General features: G+C 40.0%; 3 protein-coding genes across 3 annotated transcripts in view; 2 read left to right on the top strand and 1 right to left on the bottom strand.

Moving 5' to 3' along the window:
• Positions 1 to 1,104, bottom strand: part of LOC100116410 (importin subunit alpha-9) — a 1,760-nt gene extending 656 nt beyond the window's left edge. The window contains exons 1-3 of the mRNA XM_001600865.5: positions 605 to 1,104; positions 297 to 509; positions 28 to 209 (exon numbers count right to left, since the gene is read on the bottom strand). Of these exons, the coding sequence (XP_001600915.3) occupies positions 28 to 209; positions 297 to 509; positions 605 to 979 (770 nt within the window). The 5' untranslated portion in view covers positions 980 to 1,104. The remainder of the gene's footprint in view (positions 1 to 27; positions 210 to 296; positions 510 to 604) is intronic.
• An 11,960-nt stretch (positions 1,105 to 13,064) lies between these two features.
• On the top strand, positions 13,065 to 16,202 carry LOC100116445 (laccase-3-like). Its single transcript, XM_031925686.1, is given in 12 exon segments — positions 13,065 to 13,131; positions 13,273 to 13,305; positions 13,308 to 13,522; positions 13,591 to 13,699; positions 13,702 to 13,800; positions 13,879 to 14,126; positions 14,232 to 14,355; positions 14,509 to 14,612; positions 14,659 to 14,793; positions 14,904 to 15,264; positions 15,333 to 15,548; positions 16,031 to 16,202. Coding segments are annotated over 12 exon segments (1,830 nt in total). The 3' UTR covers positions 16,150 to 16,202.
• A 909-nt stretch (positions 16,203 to 17,111) lies between these two features.
• LOC100116413 (laccase-like) lies at positions 17,112 to 20,613 on the top strand. The gene is made up of 12 exons (NM_001161687.1): positions 17,112 to 17,167; positions 17,719 to 17,831; positions 17,961 to 18,211; positions 18,290 to 18,500; positions 18,578 to 18,825; positions 18,884 to 19,007; positions 19,104 to 19,203; positions 19,291 to 19,405; positions 19,535 to 19,721; positions 19,804 to 20,016; positions 20,091 to 20,306; positions 20,386 to 20,613. The coding sequence occupies exons 2-12, from the start codon at positions 17,765 to 17,767 to the stop codon at positions 20,502 to 20,504; spliced, it is 1,851 nt and encodes a 616-aa protein (NP_001155159.1). The 5' UTR covers positions 17,112 to 17,167; positions 17,719 to 17,764; the 3' UTR covers positions 20,505 to 20,613.
• The last annotated feature ends 1,298 nt before the right edge of the window (positions 20,614 to 21,911 follow it).

Here is a 21,911-nt window from a genome sequence, read left to right as displayed (position 1 = left end):
TTGAAAGTATTTTCAAAAATAACTTACTCTATCATATGGTATCCTGTATAAATATATCGCAATAATGCATAACTTAATGCTGGGAGAAGCTCATCAGAGCTTTTTTCTGCAACTACAATTAATGATTTTATGCAAGCTTGAGCATGTAAAATTTTTAATGCTTTTGAACTTCTGCAAGCCAAATTTCCAATTGTCCAGGCACATACTTCCTAAAAAACATACGAAAGTTTTTCTGTAACAAACATAATAATTTGTGTATATCATATAATTGAAAGAAAAAAACCTTATTTACTTACAACTAAAGGCTCATTTGCACTTTCTAATTCAGCTATGAGATATGGTCCAACAAATTCAGTGAGTGCAGCGCATGCTTTTGAATTTCCCAAAGATAAATTACAACAGCAATTTGCAGCTGCCAACTTTGCCTGTGTCGAGCTACCTGAAAGATCTCTACCTAATGCTAGAACTGCATTGGCAACTTTGAAAAATGCATCGATATGGTTTTCACTCTGAAATAAAGTTATCTCTGGTCATACCTGCGAGCGTATCTATACGTATTGTATTATTTTGCAATTATTTTGCAAAATTATGTAACTTAACTTACTTGTATTAAAGCCATTTGAAGTGCACTATAAGCTTGAGCATCGAGAGTTTTTTTTCTAAGTTGTATCGCTTCAGTTTTGACAAATTCTGTTGTGTACTCAACGTCACAGAGTTGTTTTCCGAGGGCTGTACGAAATTCGTTAACGCTTCTATCCCGATACGTCTTTCTCCTGTGAAAATGTACTCTTCGTAATTCATTGCGAATGAACTGTATTGTCACATCGTCGATCGGCTTTTCCTTTTTGACACGTTCTTTCAAAACTTCTTTGATGGATTCTTCCGAAATTTCTTCGACCGGATCTTCTGTAATTTTGTTGGTGGCTTGTTCTAGAATTTTTTCGACGGGTTCTGCTACACTTTCTTCAACAGGTTCCATTATAATTTTATTTACTTATAAATTCGTATAAAAATGTAAACAAAAGAAGTCGTTATGATTTGCGGTTAGCGACAAACACAGTGTTTGCGCGGAACGGGGAGATGATAATGCAGAATATGGAGATTGATGAACATAACCTCCCTGAATATGAGAATTTAAGTATATATATATATATATATATATATATATATATATATATATATATATATATATATAGTGAACAGCTGATCTCAAGATATACTCTCAATGCGCATGCGTTCGCCAAATCAGCTGTTAATTCCGTGCCAGTTCTAAAGATTTAGATGTAATTTGAACAAATCTGCGTGCACCGCTTATCGTAAAATAGAAAAATTCGGCAATCATAATATTCTAGTAAATTTGAATTTCGCATTAGAATTATAATTATGTAGATACATAAAAATCAGGAAAATACTAATAATTTTACTCATTCTTTTACCATAACTTTTTAGGCACGATCGCGACACGTAACTATAGTTATTGCAGTCTGTCTTATCCGCCTTTTTAAAAATCGGTATAATGATAGATTCCTTCCAATTTTCGGGTATTGTTTCATTTTTCCAGATGGCACATACTAGTTTATAGATTTTGAAAGTGATCTCGACGCCCCCATATTTGAGTAACTCAGCTGGTATAGAGTCATTTCCCGCGGCTTTGTTGTTTTTTAGTTTTTTAATCGCGGCCTTTACTTCTTGGTAGCTCGGTTCCTCCACGTGGAGTTCAGCAGTGTGAATTAGGTCCCCTAATTCTTCGCTATTTTCGTGCACGTTTAATAATTGTCCTTCATCAATTGCACTCTACTCCTAAAACCCTTTCTGATGGCGTTAATCCCTCTGTACATTTCGCGGGGGTTATTTTCCTTACTGTTAGTTTCTATTCTCCTAATAAGATTCTTTTGATACTCCCGCTTCTTATTTCTGTAGATCGCGCTCGTCTGTTTCATTACGTTAGAATACTCTTCTACGGTCCTATCGCTTCTATTTTGTAAGCTATCTAATTTAGCCTTTTTGCGCCTTTCAAACCAGAGTTCGCACTCTTCGTCAAACCATGATTTGCTCTGTGGCTTTTTCTTTTTACCCAGTACTTTGTTCGCGGCCTCTTTTACCGTTTTTTCGATGACCCCCCATAAGCTATTCGGTTCGTCATTCCCCTCCGGCAATGTGTTTGCTTCTTCAAGTGCCTGAAACCTGTTATTAATTTCTATCTGGTACCTAATTCGCTCTGTTCTATCTCGTAGTTTCTCAATATCGAAGCTTTCTACCTTGTTTGCTCGCTTACTATTTTGATTCGCTACTAGTCTAGCTCTTAATTTGGCTACTACTAGGAAGTGGTCCGAGTCGCTATCTGCCCCTCTGTAAGCCCTTACGTCAAGAACATTAGTATGACGTCTTTTTTCAATGAGGAAATGATCAATTTGGTTCTGTGTGGCCCCGTCCGGCGATGTCCATGTTGCCTTGTCTATGTTCTTGTGCTTAAAACACGTAGTTTTGATTATAAGATCTTTTGCCGCCGCGAAATTTATGACCCTAATACCGCTATCATTGCTGGCTTCGTGCAGGCTTTCCTTACCTATAGTAGGCCTAAACATTTCTTCCCTACCTATTTTAGCATTGAAATTGCCTAATACTATTCTTGTGTCGTAAGACGCGAACTGGTCGATTACCTGCTCTAAAGTTTCGTAATAGAGATCCTTAGCTTCTTCTTCTTCTTTGTCCTCCGTAGGACAGTGTACATTAATAAATACATATCTATACCATTCACCTTCGATAATGCTGTACGAGAGCCTATCATTGACGGATTTGAAACTTTTAACCGAATGTATGATGCTTTTGCTTACGAGAAATCCGGTGCCTAGAGATCCCCCACTCCCGGCCCCATACAGGTACGTGAAGTTACCCGATGCTAGTACTCCACCATCTGGCCACCGCGATTCCTGTATTGCGACCAAATCTAGATTGTACCTATCAGCTTCCTTTACGAGTTCTTTAAACGCACCTGCTCTGTATAGACTGCGAACATTCCAAGTTCCGACCCTTAAGTCCCTTTTGGTTCGGATTTGATTTTTTTGAGCCATGATGTTATGTTAAACCCGCGCGCTTCGGTTCCTGTTCCGATCGCAGGTGAGTCCACCGTTCTACAGGTGATAACCCCCATACCTCTCTAGAACTAAGTATGAGAGCTTTCCGACTTTGACGAGGACAGTGTCAATTCGTTGTCAGACACACTACGGTTTCATTCTCGCATCCTAACGCCCCCCTGCAAGGCAGCGCGCCTTCGCTGGCATCGTTACCGCGTAAGACCAGGTGACGAATCATTCTACACATCCCCTTTCGGGGCAGTTGTCATCGCTCCCGCATCCTCCTCGGCAGCAGGATTTTTGCCCATTTTTGTAATGTGTGATGAAAGAGATAGATTGAGAGATAAGAGATAATGTGAAGTGTTTTTGTTGTTGTGGTGCTTGCGTAGTGTTTCTAGATGAATGCGTTCGACAGTGTGGGCTCATCACACCCACGCCTGTTCCTATCGGCTGTCCGCGGCTGCTTATTCAATTTATTCGCAGCTAACCTCTTTCTCAGGGGCTGTTCCTCTATCCGCAACCTAAGGACGCGCTGTGTAGTGGTGATAGGCACCCACCCGTCCGATCTGGACGACAATGCCCAAGACCCGCTTAGGGTAGCGGCATTGTAACAGTTGGATATCGTATACAAGTTAAAAATGGAGCTTTTCCGGAATCTTTTTCTTTATCAAGCTGTCGAGGCTTGTGCCTGCCGTGAAGGAGAAATTTAAGCAGCAACACATTTCAGAAAAAAGTAAGGATTTTTTTGTTCGATTGCTGTTTTAGAGTCGTCGAACAGAGTGTTTATAGCATCCTGGAGATACTCATAAAAATAACCGATGGTCAGAGCCAGTCTGCTTGCGCATGAGGAGAATGGGAAGTAGCCGCTTGGTGATTGATAGTGCTTTGATTCAGTCTTCGGGGTGGAGTGGGACAAGCGCGCATTTTCCGCTTGATGCGACGATCATTTATCATCGTCGAGAACAAATAACGCGCGAAAACTCTTTAGTTTTACCTTATCTTTGTCGTTTTCGTTTTCAGCGAAGCTACCCTGGATGTCTCTCTGCGTATTTTCGGGCGTTTTTCTGTTCTCTTTGATCCTATGGATGTTAGAATATAGAGAAAACAAGGTACTTAAATCGCCTAAAAAGTGAAACCCAAATTTTCTTCTTTTTTTTTTATTTCTCACGCTTTTCGTATTTCCTCTATTATCTTCAATGCGCACTGGTACATGACTGAGTCTCGTTGCAGTGATGTCACGAATTAGTTGATCAAATTTTTCAGTTACGACCGAGAATCCGATAACATATTGCAACAATTTTGATTAAAATAAATAAAGTCGTGCGTCCCGGTCCTCTACTCGATTTTCTTAAAATCCAGAGAATCGAAGGTTCGAAGACCCGCGTGTACTGTAAAGCACATAATCAACGAAGTGGGTGCAAAGTCTGGTAATTCTCGTGACGATTCGGGTGGTCAGCAAAATAATCCCCTTTGGCTATGCTGCTGCGTCGCGTGAACAAGGGGGTGAAAGGGCATCGGTTCAATTTGTTTTTTCGAATAAACGTTTGTTTCCTTAACGCGTCAAATCGTAAAGTGGTGACATATGAAACCGAGAGATAGTAACGGAAAATGAAAGCAAGAACCTCACGGGTCGGCAAATTAATTGAGTTTTCGAACGATCCTTGCGTCTGCCGGGGTGTAAACGATATGATTTTATAATAAGCTTGGTTATTTCAAATCTTGAATCTTGATGGAAATTTTTTAATTGATAGATCATTATGATAGGGATTCAATTTAAATCAAGGAATCAGATGTGTTTAATTTATGAATGGATAACTTATTATTTTCACATAATCTACAGTGTTTTAAAACCTTGTCCTCATCAGTTATAGAACGAGCTGCAACAAGGCATTCTCCTTTTTTCTCCGCGTCATGTACGAAGTTTTTCCGCAGAAAATATATGTAATTTTAACGTCACCTAGAAGCCACCGCAGTTTTAGTAGATAGTAATGTGAATGAAAATAGCTATCAAGGGTCGCGACAGCGCCGCGTTGGCAAGAAAAAGTACGAAGCACGATTTTTCGACGGCGCAACCCTATATACTTTGAAATTGGGTTTTCTTAACCTTAAAAAAAATCTCGAGAACATTTAAATCATTACTATTGCGCATATGCGCAATCTGTTGGTATCTACTTGAATATATTAACCTAATCTTTCTCGATTAAAAAGATTCATCCAAAAATATTAAGTTATTAACTTAATATTGCCAGTTGAAAATTTGCTCGGTATATTTCTTTCCGTTCAGTTTCCATCCTCTCCCGATTTTTTTCGTCTCCTCCGGTCACGTGACTCCCGGTGAGTATTATATTAGTTATTATACACCAGTGGTTAAAGTGGTTCATCTACTTGACCGACATTCGTCTGCTACTCGGCGACACACACGATTATATGCATATAATAATGCTATACGATTATATACGCCATGCGATCAATGTCTAAAGCAATAGTAGCTTATTGTCTATCGAATAAATCAAGATTTCATAAAGTGCAATAGCAAGGAGGATATGCTTTGTAAAAGATGTGGAATCTCCCTAAAAAACTTTTTTCAAAAGTGAAAACCTTGGCAAGAAAAAGACTAATAAACGTAGTGAAATCTCTAAATATTAAAATGTCAAGTAAATGTTTTTTGCTATACGCATTAAGATATAAAATTAAAGTTAAAATTAGTTTTCCCAAAAAATGATATCTTAATGCGTATAGCAAAAAACATTTACTTGACATTTTAATATTTAGAGATTTCACTACGTTTATTCGTCTTTTTCTTGCCAAGGTTTTCACTTTTAAAAAAGGTTCTTTTGGGAGTAGAATATACATGTAGTTATTTTATTTAACAAAGTTACGAAGAAACGCACTTGTAAAAGTATCTACGCCTCAGATAAAACATATAACCTTGTACATAACTCGTAGCGGTAACCTTCGCTCCTAACACAGCAGCTCACCACTTTCGGCTTGTTAAACACGCGGATAACACGAGAATTTCTAGGTCGCGCCGCGCTCGAATCCCCCAACGCTCCCCCGCAGCTCTCCCTCGCAGTAAGTAGAGAAGATCGAGAAAGAGTCAGCCAGAGTCTTGACTCCCTCTCTCTCTCTCTCTCTCTCCTTCTTCACAACCCACACTATACGTATACACACTGCAGTACAGGGATAGAGAGCGAGGCGTACACACAGGCCGCGAGCGAGAAAGAGCGAGAAGCCGAGAGAGTGCGCGCGCGCTCGTTTCTCTCGCGGATAGTCGCAAATCACTTTAACTGCGGAACGGGAGCAGTTTCGAGCCGCTAATGGCGTCAAGTGTCTCAGATACCGCAGCGCGTGGGTCCGGTGTGGTGTGTGCAGCGCGTTTGCTCGCTCGCGCCCTCCTCGTCGTCAAGAGCTCGCCGAGAAATGGCATAACACGGCAGATGTAAATCAAGACGGCGTAAATTTAACGCCACCCACTCTCGCTCTTATCCACCACTGCGCGCGATTATACGCGTTCCCTTGCGTCGGATGATTTGTCGATGCACGCTCTGAGCCTGTCAATTACACTGCTGAATCTATTCGCTTCATAACTCCGTCAGTTTTCTCGGATCATGGTCCTGATTCGGCAATTAAAAAAGTAACGCTAAACCATAGCCCTCGCTCGCGCGGTCGGCTCTCGTGCGGTGCGCTGCAGTTATATGACGCGCTTAATGTCCGAGAGAGGGAGAGAGAGAGAGAGAGACTGCAAAGCGGCGAGTACGAAAGTACGGCGCGCAGCGGTGTCCGCCATCCGTTACATCTATAAATCTAAGATAACAATATTGCCGAGCGTCTCGCGCGCGGGGGCCAGTAATGAATGTTTGTACAGCGACCATTAGCGACGTCCGGGCTACTGCTAGCCTTCTCTCGCTCTCTCTCTCTCTCTCTCTCTCTCTCTCTCTCTCTCGCTCTCTCTCTCTCTCGCTCTCTCTCTCTCTCGCTCTCTCTCTCTCTCTCTCGCTCTCTCTCTCTCTCTCTCTCTCTCTCTCTCTCTCTGCTCCCTACCGCTTCGTTCTCGCTCTACTACGGCCGGCTGCGGTGCACTGTTACAGATCCACTGCCGGGCCCCGCAAAACCATTTCGCGCATATGGGACTTCGTCTTCAGCTTCGCATTAAGGGAGCTCGGCTTTACGGGAAAGGTATATATGTACGTAGTTGGGGGAACGAGTCGCGCTGTGTGTTGCGTGTTTTCGGAGTTTCGTTTAGATACGCGCGAGTGCAGCTTTTTATCTCTAAACCTGGGTTTTACAGATTGAAATGATCACGAGTGACAAAATGTCATTAAATATGACTGAAAAATGACGTACAACAAAGAGCTTTCAGCCTTATCCCCAAAATATTCCGAAACGAAAAAAATCGCATCGTTTTATTCCCGATCGAGGAAAAATAAATCGCCTCGCTCCAGCAGTGCGTGCAGCATCGAGGAGCTCCCTGAATAACGACATCACTTTTAAGCAATTTATTTAACCGCGCTAACCAAATGATCTCGTGGGACGGCTAATTGCGCACGATTTTCAACGCGAGCGCGCTTCGCCTCCGACAACTCCCTCGATCCGCGCGCTGTACACACACACACACATATATATATATATATATATACACTGCAGCTCGTTATCCGCACGAGAACGTAAAACATCGGGGCGTCGAAATCGAGGAATAATTTTTCCCTCGCGCCGCGCATTTTCGTACCTGATTTTTCGCTCGCGCGGAGCAGCGCGCGTACCGATTAGCCGTGTCGCGCAGTCGCGATTCAACAAAAATTATTTATCGAAAATGTGTATTTCAGAGTCGCCCGGCCTCCGCAGCCGCGTGTATTATTATGCTTCTGCCCCGAAAGAGTAATTCAATGGAAAGTATAAATATTCATTCGCCGAGATTTTAAGTGCGCCGCCGCCGCTGTTACGCATTATACGGCACGGGAGACGCGAGGTGATTTACAGCGGCAAAATAATAATTTAATTTCACCGCAGTTTGGCGGCCACGAGCCACCGAAATTCCAACGACAAAAATAATAAATAATTTTCGATCCTCGATGTCGATTCGCTCTCGCGCTCCGTTCTACAGCGCGCTAGTTCGAGAGCCCGCACTTTTTCGACTGCCGCTCTCATACACATAACGCATCGCTCGCTAGCACATTTCGCAACGTTTTTGCGCTCGTTATTCATCGGTAAAAATGCCCTTTGGCCAGCCGGGCAGCGATGTTGTTTTAATATTGTGATTTTAGCCCGCCGCGTACATCGCGTATACGAACACGCGCGCGTCGGAAGTTCCGCCGGCCATAAAACCTATAAGCGTTGATAACGGAAACTGGAGCGACAGCGATGATTTCCAATCGTTATTACGTCGTCCCTTTTTTTTCAATCGCGGCAAAGCGTTCGGCAGTCAATACGAGAATCCAGTAGAACGAGTGCGAGTCCAGCCAGACATCCGATTTTCGTCGACTTCTCTGTCTCTCTCTCTCTCTCTCTCTCTCTCTCTCTCTCTCTCTCGAGTACCCAGAAGCTGGACGCGGAGAGAACGAGGCAACCGAAATGAAAGCAGACGTGCGCAAGAAGCCCATAAAAAGGCGAGGGCCAGAGCAACGAAAGAGAGAAACAAGCGTGTACAGAGAGCTGTTAGTCGACGTCAGAGTAGCAGCAGCAGCAGCCTCTCGCTGGTATACGCGGTCGCTCGTTCGCGCTGAAAATTGAGATTCACCATATTAGAGGGGGTGTTCCGCTCGCGAGCGAGAGAGAAGTAACCGCAGTTTATTGGCCACGGAGTCTGCGCGGCTGATACAGCCGCGTAATATTCCGTAATAACAATGATTTGGTGTGCAGCGCTGCTGCTGCTGAGTCTTGCATGCCCCTCTCATCCTTTTCCGGTGTGCTGCTGCCGCGGCTAATACTGGCCTCTCTTTCCCTCCTTCGTCGGCGCTTCTTCCCCCGCCGCCGGGAAAGAGAGAAACGCGCAGCGCGCGCGCCCGACCAGACAGATAGGAGCGAGAGAGTAGGGAACAGAGCCAGCAGCAGCAGCAGCAGCCTGCTGTGAGTTAAGCGTTTAATAAGCTTAATCACGCGACAGATCTGTGAGATACAACTTGCTTCGCCGCCGCTGCTGCAACGAGCTAGCCACCCCCTACCCCCCATTTTCACTCGCTGCTGCTCCTACGCGAGCGCGTACTTGTACCATCTGCTGTTAGTATTTTACCGGCGGTTCTCTACGAATGCGCGCGCTATTAACGGAAACTGTTTATTGCTATGCGCGCGCGGTATGCGGAATCCTTCGGATTAGCCGTTACCGCACTGCGCGCGCGAGCGATATCCGTTAATTTCTTTCTTCGCGTTGTAACAGAGTTGAGGGTGGGTCACGCCTGGAGGAGCTAGGCTGTTCAGTATGGTTAACTGGACTTTATTCGTATTCTTCTGGGGAGCTCTTCTCCGCTCGACTGCCACCGGTTGTCTGCCCGCTCCTACGTCGTGACGATGCACGGCGAGGAGCGGTCCCGAGCGCAAAAATGCATACGCTGCACTTCTGCGCGAGAGAGCCTCTCGGCTCCAACGCTCGCAGACGGTTCGGGTACCGAATCGTCAGCGGCGCAAACCGTCATCGGGTAGCGATAAGCTCGCATCCGTGACAGCGTTTAGCTCGCATCCGTGACAGCGTTTAGCTCGCTTTTGACTCTCCGAACGAATTCAATTGGCTTTGTGAGATTTCGTTTTCCACTCGCGCGTCAGCACTTGCGCGGCTCGAATAAGTAGTTCGCTCAACATCGATCACGTGGACGCTGCATCGGGAACAATGGATCGGAGGGAATCCGTGGATTCCACTTCAAACTGCTCCCAAGTCGTCGCGACTTCCTCTGGGGGACGTACTTCGCAGATAGCCTATTCGTCTTACACACAGCGTACAGTGGTCGCCACAGACGCGCTTTCGTATTCTCTCTCGTGTCTTATACGTCTCTGCAGATTGTTCGAAAACGTCGATGGATTTGAAAGATCGCATTGGCGCAGCCTTTCGAAATTGAGTCGATAAAACCGTCATAGCGGCTAAGATCCCGTATAAGTAGACGCGGACGTCGAGCGAAATGGATTTTCGGGGGAGGAGAAAAAAGACGTCACTGCTCTCGCTAATCCGCGCGCATATTTTCGCTCGGCTGCGGAAGCGCGCGGTATTTCAGCTGAGTGAGCGATGACGCCCTTGAGGAAAATCCGCGGTTTCACGACGCTCGCGCGGCGCAGCCTTGCTCGCTCTGACAAATGCATCCAGCGCCGGTGTCGAAGCCCCGCTAAATCCACGTCCCTGCGTGCAGCATACGACGAGCGCAGCTTCAGCGACAGCCAGCGCTCTGCGGGTGTTAACGACTTTTGTCTCTTGACGAATGATCTCTTAATCACCCGGGTTTTTGCTGCTGCTGCACGGCTTTTCGTTCGCGTGGCTCTGGAACTGCTGCGATTAGCTTCATTTGGTGCTTTCAATTTGGAGGACTTTTGAGCGATACTCCGGTAATTACTGATAAGAATGGCTTTATCGACGCAGCAAAAGAGAGCATCATACGTCGTTTACAGGTTTATCGCAGAATACAACGAGACAATGTCAATGTGTGCACAGTGTTGCTAATATTTGCTTCAATATCAAAGAGAGACGAGCGAGGAAAAATTATTATAGATAGGCGCAAAATCATTTTTTTCTCACTCGTCTATAAAAAAATCAGTCTAATATTGAAACACAGCTATTACGCGATGTACAATAACGAAGCAAAGCCGACAAACCGCGCGAACAGCCAAGATCCCTTATCACCCTTTCCCGTCTAGTAGCTGTCGTCCGTACAATAAGCACAGGGGCCTCCAAAAAGAGCGGCTCTCGCACGTCCTGGCTGGGCGCACCCGCGATTAGAAAGCGTCGAGATAATTAGAGAAGACGTGCCGTAGCGCCGGCCGCCGAATATTCCTTCTGAAGCCGAGCGCTCTCGAGTCCTCGCGCGACATGCATATTTAACGAGTTTTGCCGAGCAGAGAAAGAGAGAGAGAGAGACAGAAGCGGCGCTGCCGCGGGCGCGCTATGCCAGTGCAGTTCGGAGCGGAAATTGCTCAAGTTTTCGCGAAACGACAGCGGCCGTGAGGAGCTGGCCTTTGCGCCTCGTCCCTTTTTGCCAGCTCAGAGCACTGCTGCTGCTTCTTCTTCTTCTTTTTACTTCCACAGTTCCCGACAATTGAAATCAAAATTCGTCCGCGCGAGTTGCTTGCTACCAGCGTGTCTCTGCGCGGTCGCGAGCACGCTGGATTCCTTTTACTCCTGCTTCTTGGTCCCCTAGCTCTTTTAGCTCCTCAGATGCAATGCTTCCTTAGCTACAGCCTTCTTTGAGGCTTTTTTTAATTTTCTTCGCGTGTTTGATCTTGGCTGTGCGAAATATTGCTGGCGAGTTTTGGAAATATCTTGTTACTTTTGGGATAAAGCGTTTTAGAATTGTGACAAAAATGACTGAGGTAGTTCCCACAAGTGCATCAAGAGTATTTTGAGTATTCTAGAAGGGCGGTTGATTTCAACTGGTGATTAGGTCTATAAAACATTTTCGTCGAAGGTTCACTGGAGCGTAATGGGTAGACCCCCTATGAAACGTATAGCTGTGCTCTATTAAATATCAGCTTCGATTTTATCGCACGTGCGTATTACGGCTACAGATAAGAGTCGCTATTTAAATCTTATCAATTTCAATTTCAAAAGAAATTGATTTAAAGCAGATACAGCGGCTTTATTGAAAGCAAATGTTTGTTGAGAAATTATGCAAATAAAGGTGTGATTTGATTCTCTATGATTTTCGACTATTTTACGAAAAAAAAACCTGTTGATGATGAAGAACGCTTTCCCTCTAGAAATCGAATATAAAATCGAGAAGAAAATGTTAAACATCAATTTTCAGAATTGTTCTGTGATTAAACGCACAAAATGTCTGTGAAATATGAGGCAAGAATTACAGAAGAGCAGAGGAGAATTGATAGAGACTTCATTCTGACGATTGCATTAAAGTAAACGAGTAGCAGAGAGTGACGAAGAGACGACGAGAGCGACGGGTGTTGCAAGCGCCGCTGGTTCAGGTCGGCTGGGCGAACGTCGAGCAGCAATCATCATTAATTCAGCATTCCTGACAAACGAGAGGGTATTTGCACTGCCACGAATAAAGAGCCGCGGATTTAGCCCGCCAGGAAGAATGCGATTAATTTTTCTTCGTGTCGCGCTCCACCACCGCGTGGATTCGTCCAAATACTTTGGCTCCTCTGCTCTGCTGGTATATACCTGACTGGCGTATAACAAGAGTCCCAGTGCAATTTCCGCAAATGTCCCTAATAATAGATGCGTTCCATCTCTTTTTACTCTGGGATATCAAAAATGCTCTGCTCTTCGTTATTTATCCAGTTAACTGTATAATTCATTTAGTTTATTTTTTATTATTCTGTATGCAATATGAAATTAAAGCTCGCTTATTCTTCGGGGTTCGGGCAATAAACCCACCCGCAAGGCTAAACTATGACTTCACTCCCTTATTTTATTATAAAACTCATACTATTTTTACAATTAATAATAATTAAAATAAAAACTGTGTTGTGTATTAATATGAGGGACGAATATGTGATTAATACACAACACAAATGTATATCTAACGACTGTGATTGACTCGAGGAATTTTCTCCTTTTAATATTGTAACTTGATATGTGACATTTGTAAAAATTGATCTGAAGAGGTTGGAAATCACACCAACGAAACGTCGTCAGTTGAATATCTATTTGTTTGAGTTTTTATTTTATACAAGGGTTGACTCTCTCACTGTTGTTTACCTTATTTATTTTATTTATATTTAATTTTTGATTAAAAAATATTACTATACAACAGATTGATATGTTGAGGAAACTTTGTTCTTCATTTATAAAAGAGCGTTAAACATTTTTTGACTGCATTTACCAATTGCTAAAAGACAATGTTTGCGCCTATTTCTGTCACGTTTTTTCAACTACAACTGTGGTTAATAATTCAAATAAATGGTGGTAAATATTACTTATCAGCACTTAAACATCTTGCATTCATTACAATTTTATCATTTAAAATTTGCTCATATTTTAAAAAATAAAGTTTTTTATACATACACTTCTGGTACACTATAAATAATGTTTGAATATTTTCCTCAGCCGATTTATCAGATGCGTATACAGAATACAATTTGTCACACATCCTTGTAAAAGAAATTGTGTAGAGGATGGCGCACTTTTACAATGTTACTACAAATTCGAAGTTTCTCAGTATGGTACGATGAGCAGAGCATGCTTTAATTGTCCTAATAATATAACCGATTGCTTTGATCCTGAATGCCTGCCTGCCGATGGGCTTAAAAAGGCACTAGTTGTTGTTAACAAACAACTCCCAGGTCCTACGATCGAGGTAACAGAAATATTTGAGCTCTTTATTTCGTTTTACTATTTCGAATTACATTTTGTTTTTATTGCCAGGTTTGTGAAGGAGATCGAATCATCGTCGACGTCACAAATAGAATGTCATCTGAAAGTACAAGTATTCACTGGCATGGAATACGTCAACGAGAAACACTATTTATGGATGGAGCCCTTACGTTACTCAGTGTCCAATTTTACCGGGTCAAACTTTTCAATATGATTTTTTTGCTGACAAAGCTGGGACATATTTTTGGCATTCTGATTCTTGTAAGATTTTATATAAATTCGTACAATAAATTATTAGTGATATACATTACAAAAATTATAATTAATTTTAATTAATAGTTTAACAGAGAGCTGATGGAATGTTCGGAGCTCTAATTATTCGTGAACCAGTAACTAGCGATTTGTATGATGTTGATGAACACCTTAAGACATTGAATGAATGGACCGAAAAATCGGCTGCCGAATCCTATGCACTTGAAGTTTACAGCCTATTTTCGCCAGGTCCATATAATATTCTTATAAACGGTCTTGGCCCATTTCCACCATCAGCTACAAATCTGCCTCGCTCGATTTTCGAAGTAGAAAAGGTATTTTGAATAAACGTATTTATTTATGACTGAAAATATAAAAGTATTTCAAATCTACTTGGATCAAATATTTCTATAATACTCAGATCATCGCATCATTTTTAGGGGAAAAGATATAGATTTAGAATTATTGCTAGTGGAGCCCAGGATTGTCCACTACTGATTAAATTTGACAATCATGAGATACTAGCATTCAGCTCTGATGGAAATGATTTCGAATCAGTAAAAGGTGAAAATAAATCTCTGAATCATTTCAACTTCTCATATCATAATTTTAAAACTTATTTTACGCACATTAAAAGAAATGATCTTATTTTAATAAGATGATGTTAATGAAATTAAAACATTTATATAATGAATATCTATTAATAGTATAATTTAGCGAATACTCTTAGAATATTGTCTGGAGAACCTTATGATGTCGTCATACATGCCAACCAAAATGTTGATAATTACTGGATATGGATTAAAGGTCTAGATGGCAAAGTTATTTTAATTAAAGAATCATGAGATGTTCAGAAGTTCTTTAAAGCAATCGTCAACATTTTGGGACAACTGTGCAAGTAATCAGCTGCATCAAGTTGCTGTATTACGCTATAAAGGAGCACCTGAAACCGATCCTAGATTTCCAGTATCATACGACAATCCATCACTCGAAAAAGGAAGAGTAAGTATCATTTCGATTAAAACCATTTATTATGTTTTATTTGATAATTGATAATCATGTGGGTGAATGACTTTATTGGAAGTATGCAATTTAAAAAATGTATTTTACAGCAAATAAATCCTTTTAACGCCGTGTTAAAAATGAATTTGGGTATAGAAAGTTTCACGAGTTCAATAGCTGATGATATTGATATTAGTTATGAGCCAGATCATCAATTTTATATTGCATACAATTCTTATAGAAAAAATAAGGAAAAGTACTTGGCAAATCAGTTGAGACGTAATATATGTCATAATTGTGAGTACACGGGATGAAAAATATCGAATAATAATATAGTATGTATTTACACTTTCCTACACAAACATTTATTTTCCAGTACCTGGTCGTACTGCTTTACGAAATATTGTAGATGTCCTCACGTTCTACAGGCTAGACTGCACAGTGTAGTAGAATTGGTTATTGTCGATGAAGGTTAATATTTTTTTATGCGTTTTATATTTGTACATTCAATAATTAAAAGTGAATAATTTTTTTTCTACGTTTTATAAATGTTAATCATCCCATGCATTTACACGGCTATCACTTCCATGTTGTTGGGATGGGGAGACTGCAAGAGGGTGCAAGTGTAGAAAAAATTAAGCAATTAGATAGAGAGGGTAAAATTGAAAGAAACCTTAGGAATCCAGCATTGAAGGACACAATTTCAGTGCCATCTAATGGATACAGTATTGTTCGATTCTACGCCGATAATCCTGGTAAATGATTTACTTCATGTTAATTTTTGTAGCACTGTATGCATAAATGTACACTTATGGCAAGAATAGACGTGACAGCGGATTTATGGTAGACAGAATTACAAAATATTGTACGATAAGGAAGTCGCACCAGTTTTTGATTAGTGAAGATTTATCATAACTTTATGCTACTTTTGTTGATCTTTAAGATGGCTTCTAAAGTAAATTTTGCAATTAAAATGTTCTACGATTAGACACAAAATAGCATAAATATTATTAAAATAATCTTGCCTAATGCTTACATGATCGCAAACTGGTACAACTAGCTTACACGTGTCATACGTTGTTATTTATGACACGGCGCTGAGACCCTTGTCACGCTTGGGCACTAATATGCGTTTTTATAAATGACTACTTATACCACTTGAGTCGTATTTTAATATAACGTACCTTTTGTTTATATGACCTATCTGGTTACAAAAAGAAAAACAATACAATTTCAGGATTTTGGCTAGTTCACTGTCATTATGAAAGACACGCTCATATTGAAATGGAACTTGTAATCAAAGTTGGAGAAGCAGAGGATTTTCCAGCTATACCAAAGAATTTCCCGATGTGTTAAACTCAAAGGAAATTATTTCTAGTCAATTTCAATAAGCAAGAATGAATACGACTTAAATTGTCGTACGAATGGAAAAATTTTTATTCCTATATTTATTTTAAATTATTTTAAAACAGAATATGTCTATAGAGGTCAATATTTGTAATCTACATTAGCATTTAAATTAAATTTTCAAATTTATAAAACATAGAATTGCCTTTCAAACTTTTATTGAAAGATTTGGCATTTAAGTGCATGGAGTTATTAATTTTCAAGAATATTTTGTATGAAAGACACATCATTAAAAACTTGTAACCAATTTTCAGCTGTTTGATATTTATTAATTGTTATTGATTATTGATAATCATGTGAATAATAGCGATGATTATAAATTTTACAAGACAAATTATATCTATATTCAACATACACCGTTACTGACTTAAAAAAATTTAGCAATAAGTGATATATTTCGTTAAATAAGTGAACACGTTTTTTACACAGCACACGATTAGCCGGTACTTAGAAGTTCAAAACAACCGTATCATAAACGAATGAATCATTGTATTTATTATTCGTATTTCATTCGGTTCCCTAATTAAATATGAAAAATTTACAGTATAGAATGCTATTTCGCTATTTTCTAATTATGAAAAAAGTTACCAAACAAAAAAGAGTTCAATTTTATTAATATATTCATTGACTTTTAGTAGAAAAAATATTTCCTTATTATCTCAATATATATCTTGCCTTGGTTATGTAACCATACATAAACTGTAAATGCTTATACCCTTCTCTTAGTACATTTTATATTTAAAAAAGAATGTTTAGCGGTTATGTAGACATTTTCTAGAAAAAAAAAAACTTATTTTATCATTTCTTAACTTCTTAAGTAATAAAATATTTTAATCATAATATTTTATTGCTTTTAAAATTCAGTTTATTGCAAACGTTATACATATAAGGAACTGGGCATATAGCACATTCTAGTGATTCTTTCAGAAGCTAATTTAACATCGACGAAAGTTGTAATTTAATAGAAGTATGTAACGTAATTATTAATTTTCGCAATACGATTTCTATATCCATAAAATGTAACGTTAACTATGACACTTACTAGTCATTTTTTTATATCTTACCGTTACTCAAAATAAGAAAAGCAAGCCTTTGTTCATTAAAATACATCCATGTATAGTTTAAAAATATATAAATATACCTAAAAAGAAAGAACAGAGCTCTCACTATCTAAAAAAATCCGTTTGGTTCTCCCGCGTGACTCATGGTTCTTTCGTGTAAGCACGCACATCACACGCACATACTCACATCAACATACGGGTGCTTTTGAAATCATGGGATTCGAACTCTGATAATGAACTCTAAAATCAAATTTTTTATACGTTTCACAAAACTGTAAATATAATGTTAAAAGACTTGCTTTGAAGGATAACAAATTGTCGGAAGAAAAAATAGAGATAACACTTCTTGTATTGAATATCATGAGAAACAATACAATTTGTATAAATTAATGGTTCATAGCAGCGCTTTATCACTTTCTAACTGACACATTAAACAAACTTTAAATTCTATTAATAGGGAAGTCTTAAACGTTTTAATTGTATTTGCCAATCTGGTGGGAAAAATGTCTGCTCAAATTTTCGTCACTCTTTTTCTTCTACAAGTATGGCTTATTACTCAGATATGTGGAGGTAAATATCATAAACTTGAATATTTCACATTTATTACAGTTTTTAATGATTAAATTTCATCGGTTATCGATAGTAAAAGTATTTCAGAAAAGTACTATTGATACACATTTTTTAATCATTCCTATTTAGACGATTTATCGAATACGTATACAGAATATGATTTATCAACACATCCTTGTAAAAGAAAATGTGTAGACAATGGCAAACCAATGGATTGTTATTACAAATTTGAAGTATCTCAGTACAGTACGATGAGCAGAGCATGCTTCGGCTGTCCCAATAATATAACCGATTGTTTTGATCCCCAATGTCTACCTGCTGATGGACTTAAAAAGGCAGTAGTTGTTGTTAACAAACAACTTCCAGGTCCTATGATTGAGGTACTAAAAATAATTATTATAATTTTTTCAACTTTTATTCTCTGGCAATGTTTTTTAATATATTTCTTTAACTTATAGGTTTGTAAGGGGGATAGAATTATTGTGGACTTAAAAAATACTATGCCAGCCGAGAGTACAAGTGTTCATTGGCATGGTATACTCCAACGCGGAACACCATTTATGGATGGAGTCCCCCACGTTACTCAGTGTCCAATTTCACCTGGTCAAACTTTTCGATATAACTTTCTGGCTGCAAATGCTGGCACAAATTTCTGGCATTCTCACACGTGTAAGTATAGAAATTATTACGGTAATAAGTTAATAAAAATTATTTTATAGGATAAAATTGTTTTTTTTTTATATCAGTCGAACAGAGAGCCGAAGGAATGTTTGGAGGTTTGATTGTTCGGGAACCTGTAAATAATGATTTATACGATGTCGATGAACACGTATTGATCTTGAATGAGTGGACAGAGAGACCAACTTCTGAAACTTATGTACTTGAATATTGGAATGAAGTTTTCCCTGAACCTTACAACATCCTGATAAATGGTCTTGGTCCATTTCCACCAACAAATACGACAACTCCTCGGACCGTTATTAAAGTAGAAAAGGTATGTTTTTCTACATTACTACTAATAAAAATGTAATTATATCGTTTTTGCGCATTAGGGTAAAAGATACAGAATGCGAATTATATCCAGTACATCGCACGATTGTCCAATGTTAGTGAAATTTGATAATCATGAGATGATTGCATTCAGTTCGGATGGAAATGATTTTAAACCTGTGAGAGGTAAGGATGAAAAAATATTTTATTAACTTTTTGGTTTGCACATATCTACATTTTTTGTTTATTTACTTATACGTATTTATTGGTGTTATAATTTAGCGGATACAATAAGGATATTGTCTGGAGAACGATATGATGTCGTTATAGAAGCCAATCAAGATGTAGATAATTACTGGATAAGAGTCAAGGGTGTTGATGGGTAAATTATCATGTTATAATAACTTATCAATTATCAATGTATTTAATAGTTTCTAAACTGTTCTAAATCAATAATCACATATTTTAGAGACTGTGAGACTATTAATCTACACCAAGTTGCTATACTACGTTACAATGGAGCACCTGAAATCAACCCTAAATCAGTAATAACATACGAAAATCCCTCTATCACGGAAGGAAAGGTAAGATATTATAATGTTGAATGAAATCATGATTTGTCTTACCTTTTACAGTGAAAAGATAGATAGATTTGTCTACGATGATAAATAAGCTCTAATATTATATTTCAATTGTCAAAATCTGTTTTACAGCAAATAAATCGTTTAAACACAGTAATGAATACTAGTTTAAGCATTGGAACTTTCAAAAGTCTAGCTCCAGACGATGAGGCTGTAACACGTGAGCCAAATCATCAATTTTACATCGTATATGACTCATACAGAATCAACAAAGAAAAGTATCTAATGAATCAATTAAGGCGGGAAAGATTTCAGGATTGTAAGTGACACAACATTTTCTTAAAGTGTTATATACCCTTATATTTATACCTTTATGTGCTAAAATAATAAAACTTTGTTAGTGCCCGGCTTCTCTCTACAAACAATTTTTCAACTGAACAATATCAATTTTGAAATACCACCGTTCCCATTATTGACACAGTTTGATATGATTGATCAAACATCATTGTGCAATTCTTCTACTGTGGGTGACTGCTTTACTAAATATTGTAGATGTCCTCATGTTCTACAAGTTGAATTTAAAAGCGTGGTGGAATTAGTCATCGTTGACGAAGGTTAAACTCGTTAAAAATTATTTTTTTCATAGCCATTACATAGCGAATAATTAATTTCAATAATGTATGCAAAGGTTTTGTGAATGTCAATCATCCTATGCATCTACATGGCTATAAAGTCCGCGTAGTGGCAATGGGAAGATTAGAGGAAGAAGCGAGCGCTGAGAAAATAAAACAATTAGACAAAGAAGGTAAAATTGAGCGACAACTCACGGGAGCTCCAATAAAGGATACAGTTACTGTTCCATCCAATGGCTATACTATTGTTCGATTTTACGCTGATAATCCGGGTAAGAACCAAAAAATGATCTCGAATTGGACACTTTAATTGATTAAGGGGCATTGTTTGTAAACAAATAGTTTTTTCAGGTTTCTGGCTGTTTCACTGCCACATTGAGAGACACGCGCATTTAGGAATGGAACTGGTCATCAAAGTAGGCGAGGCTAAAGATACCCCAGCGATACCAAAGGATTTCCCACGGTGTTGAACCAAGAGAAGAGATTCTAGGCTCAATTTACATAATTTAATATCTAAGTATAATATGTAGTTTTGAATAGAAAGCATTAACTACGGCAATAAATTTACTCATTTTGAAATTTCGTACTTTTCCCAATCGCGAGATGGTTTTCACAGCAAATCGAACAAATGGATAAACGAAAATCAATATTCCTGACCACCACACCTACAAAAGCAAACAAAAATCTGAGAGCCCTGCGGCAGTATCAAGCCGCTGTCAGCCGTCGAAAAAAACGAGAAAACAAAAGCGCGTTATAAATAACAATTTTCCGAAAGGATCGTGGGCGCTCGAGTCCGGAAAACCTTCGGGCAGAAGTAAAAATCCTTGTTATATAACGTCCGGAGCGGCGGCGGCGGCCGATGACGCGGGCTCTAGCACAGTGAGCGGAGGAAAGGGGGGTAACGGTGGCGGCGGTGTCGAGCGCGTCGCCACATAACGACCGGCAGCATTGATACGGCCGGATCACACACCGGGGCGGCCGGTCGCGCGGACCAATGTATTTTACTGCCCCCGAGGCTTAGCGCTATCGAGGCACGCAGTCACCCGCCATCACTCCGCGCTGGGTATGTAGTGACGGTAATAGTCACTATATCATTGGCTCTTGGTAATACCCTGCTACGCTCACCCTCCACCGCCTCACCCCCTTCTCTCCCGCCTCTGATTTTACGTCCGCCGGTTTTCACTCCCTCGTTTCTCTCCTCTCTCTCTCTCTCTCTCTCTCTCTCTCTCTCTCTCTCTCTCTCGCCGTCTCTCTTATTCATACGGACTGCGGGCTGCAGACTGTGAAGCGAGTATAAAGTTTCGCGTTCATTAACTTATTGGCTCATTTCACGAGAATTTACGCTCTTTGCAGTCTCGTATCTAACGCGGAGTTGACGGGTTGCGAAAACTCGCTGTACACTTTGCTCTTCCGCGCTCACATGTACACAGCTCTTTCTGCGTCATACTTTGTCTGAAAAAATATAAGGAAAAGTTTCGAATTATGAAAAGCCATCGCGTCAGCTCCGTTCGTTTCGCTCTTTCGCCGCTCGAACTGGCGATGCAAGCGCAGCGATTAAAATGAAAATTAATGCATTTCAGATATATCGATAAATGGCCGGCAAATCGGGCTCCGCATCGCTTAGTCCCGCTCTGTCTGGCTTCTCTGCACCTCTGAGCCGAAAATGAACAGGTGATCGTAATGGGACTATCGTGAGCCTTTATTATTATGCTGCGTTTGCATAGCCATGCGCGCATGATTAGGTTCGTCGTGTTAGGGACCAGCTTGCGTATAAATCAGATAGCCTCGCAGCTCGGCCAAGCGAGCGCGCGACAAAGTTAGGGTACATATACTTTATGAGATGCGCGCGATACGGTTTATCATCGAAATAGATCGGC

This window comes from Nasonia vitripennis (genome assembly GCF_009193385.2).
Source record: "Nasonia vitripennis strain AsymCx chromosome 3 unlocalized genomic scaffold, Nvit_psr_1.1 chr3_random0004, whole genome shotgun sequence".
Lineage (NCBI taxonomy): Eukaryota > Metazoa > Arthropoda > Insecta > Hymenoptera > Pteromalidae > Nasonia > Nasonia vitripennis.
The sequence above is the reverse complement of the archived record's forward strand: the minus strand, read 5'-3'. Positions and strand labels throughout refer to the sequence as shown.

Bases quoted from the DNA above. Each gene is read 5' to 3' on its own strand.
- LOC100116413 (NM_001161687.1), top strand. From the start codon at position 17,765: ATGTCTGCTCAAATTTTCGTCACTCTTTTTCTTCTACAAGTATGGCTT. The intron at 19,008-19,103 runs GTAAGGATGAAA...GTTATAATTTAG, and splicing joins TGATTTTAAACCTGTGAGAG to CGGATACAATAAGGATATTG. The intron at 20,017-20,090 runs GTTAAACTCGTT...ATGTATGCAAAG, and splicing joins ATTAGTCATCGTTGACGAAG to GTTTTGTGAATGTCAATCAT.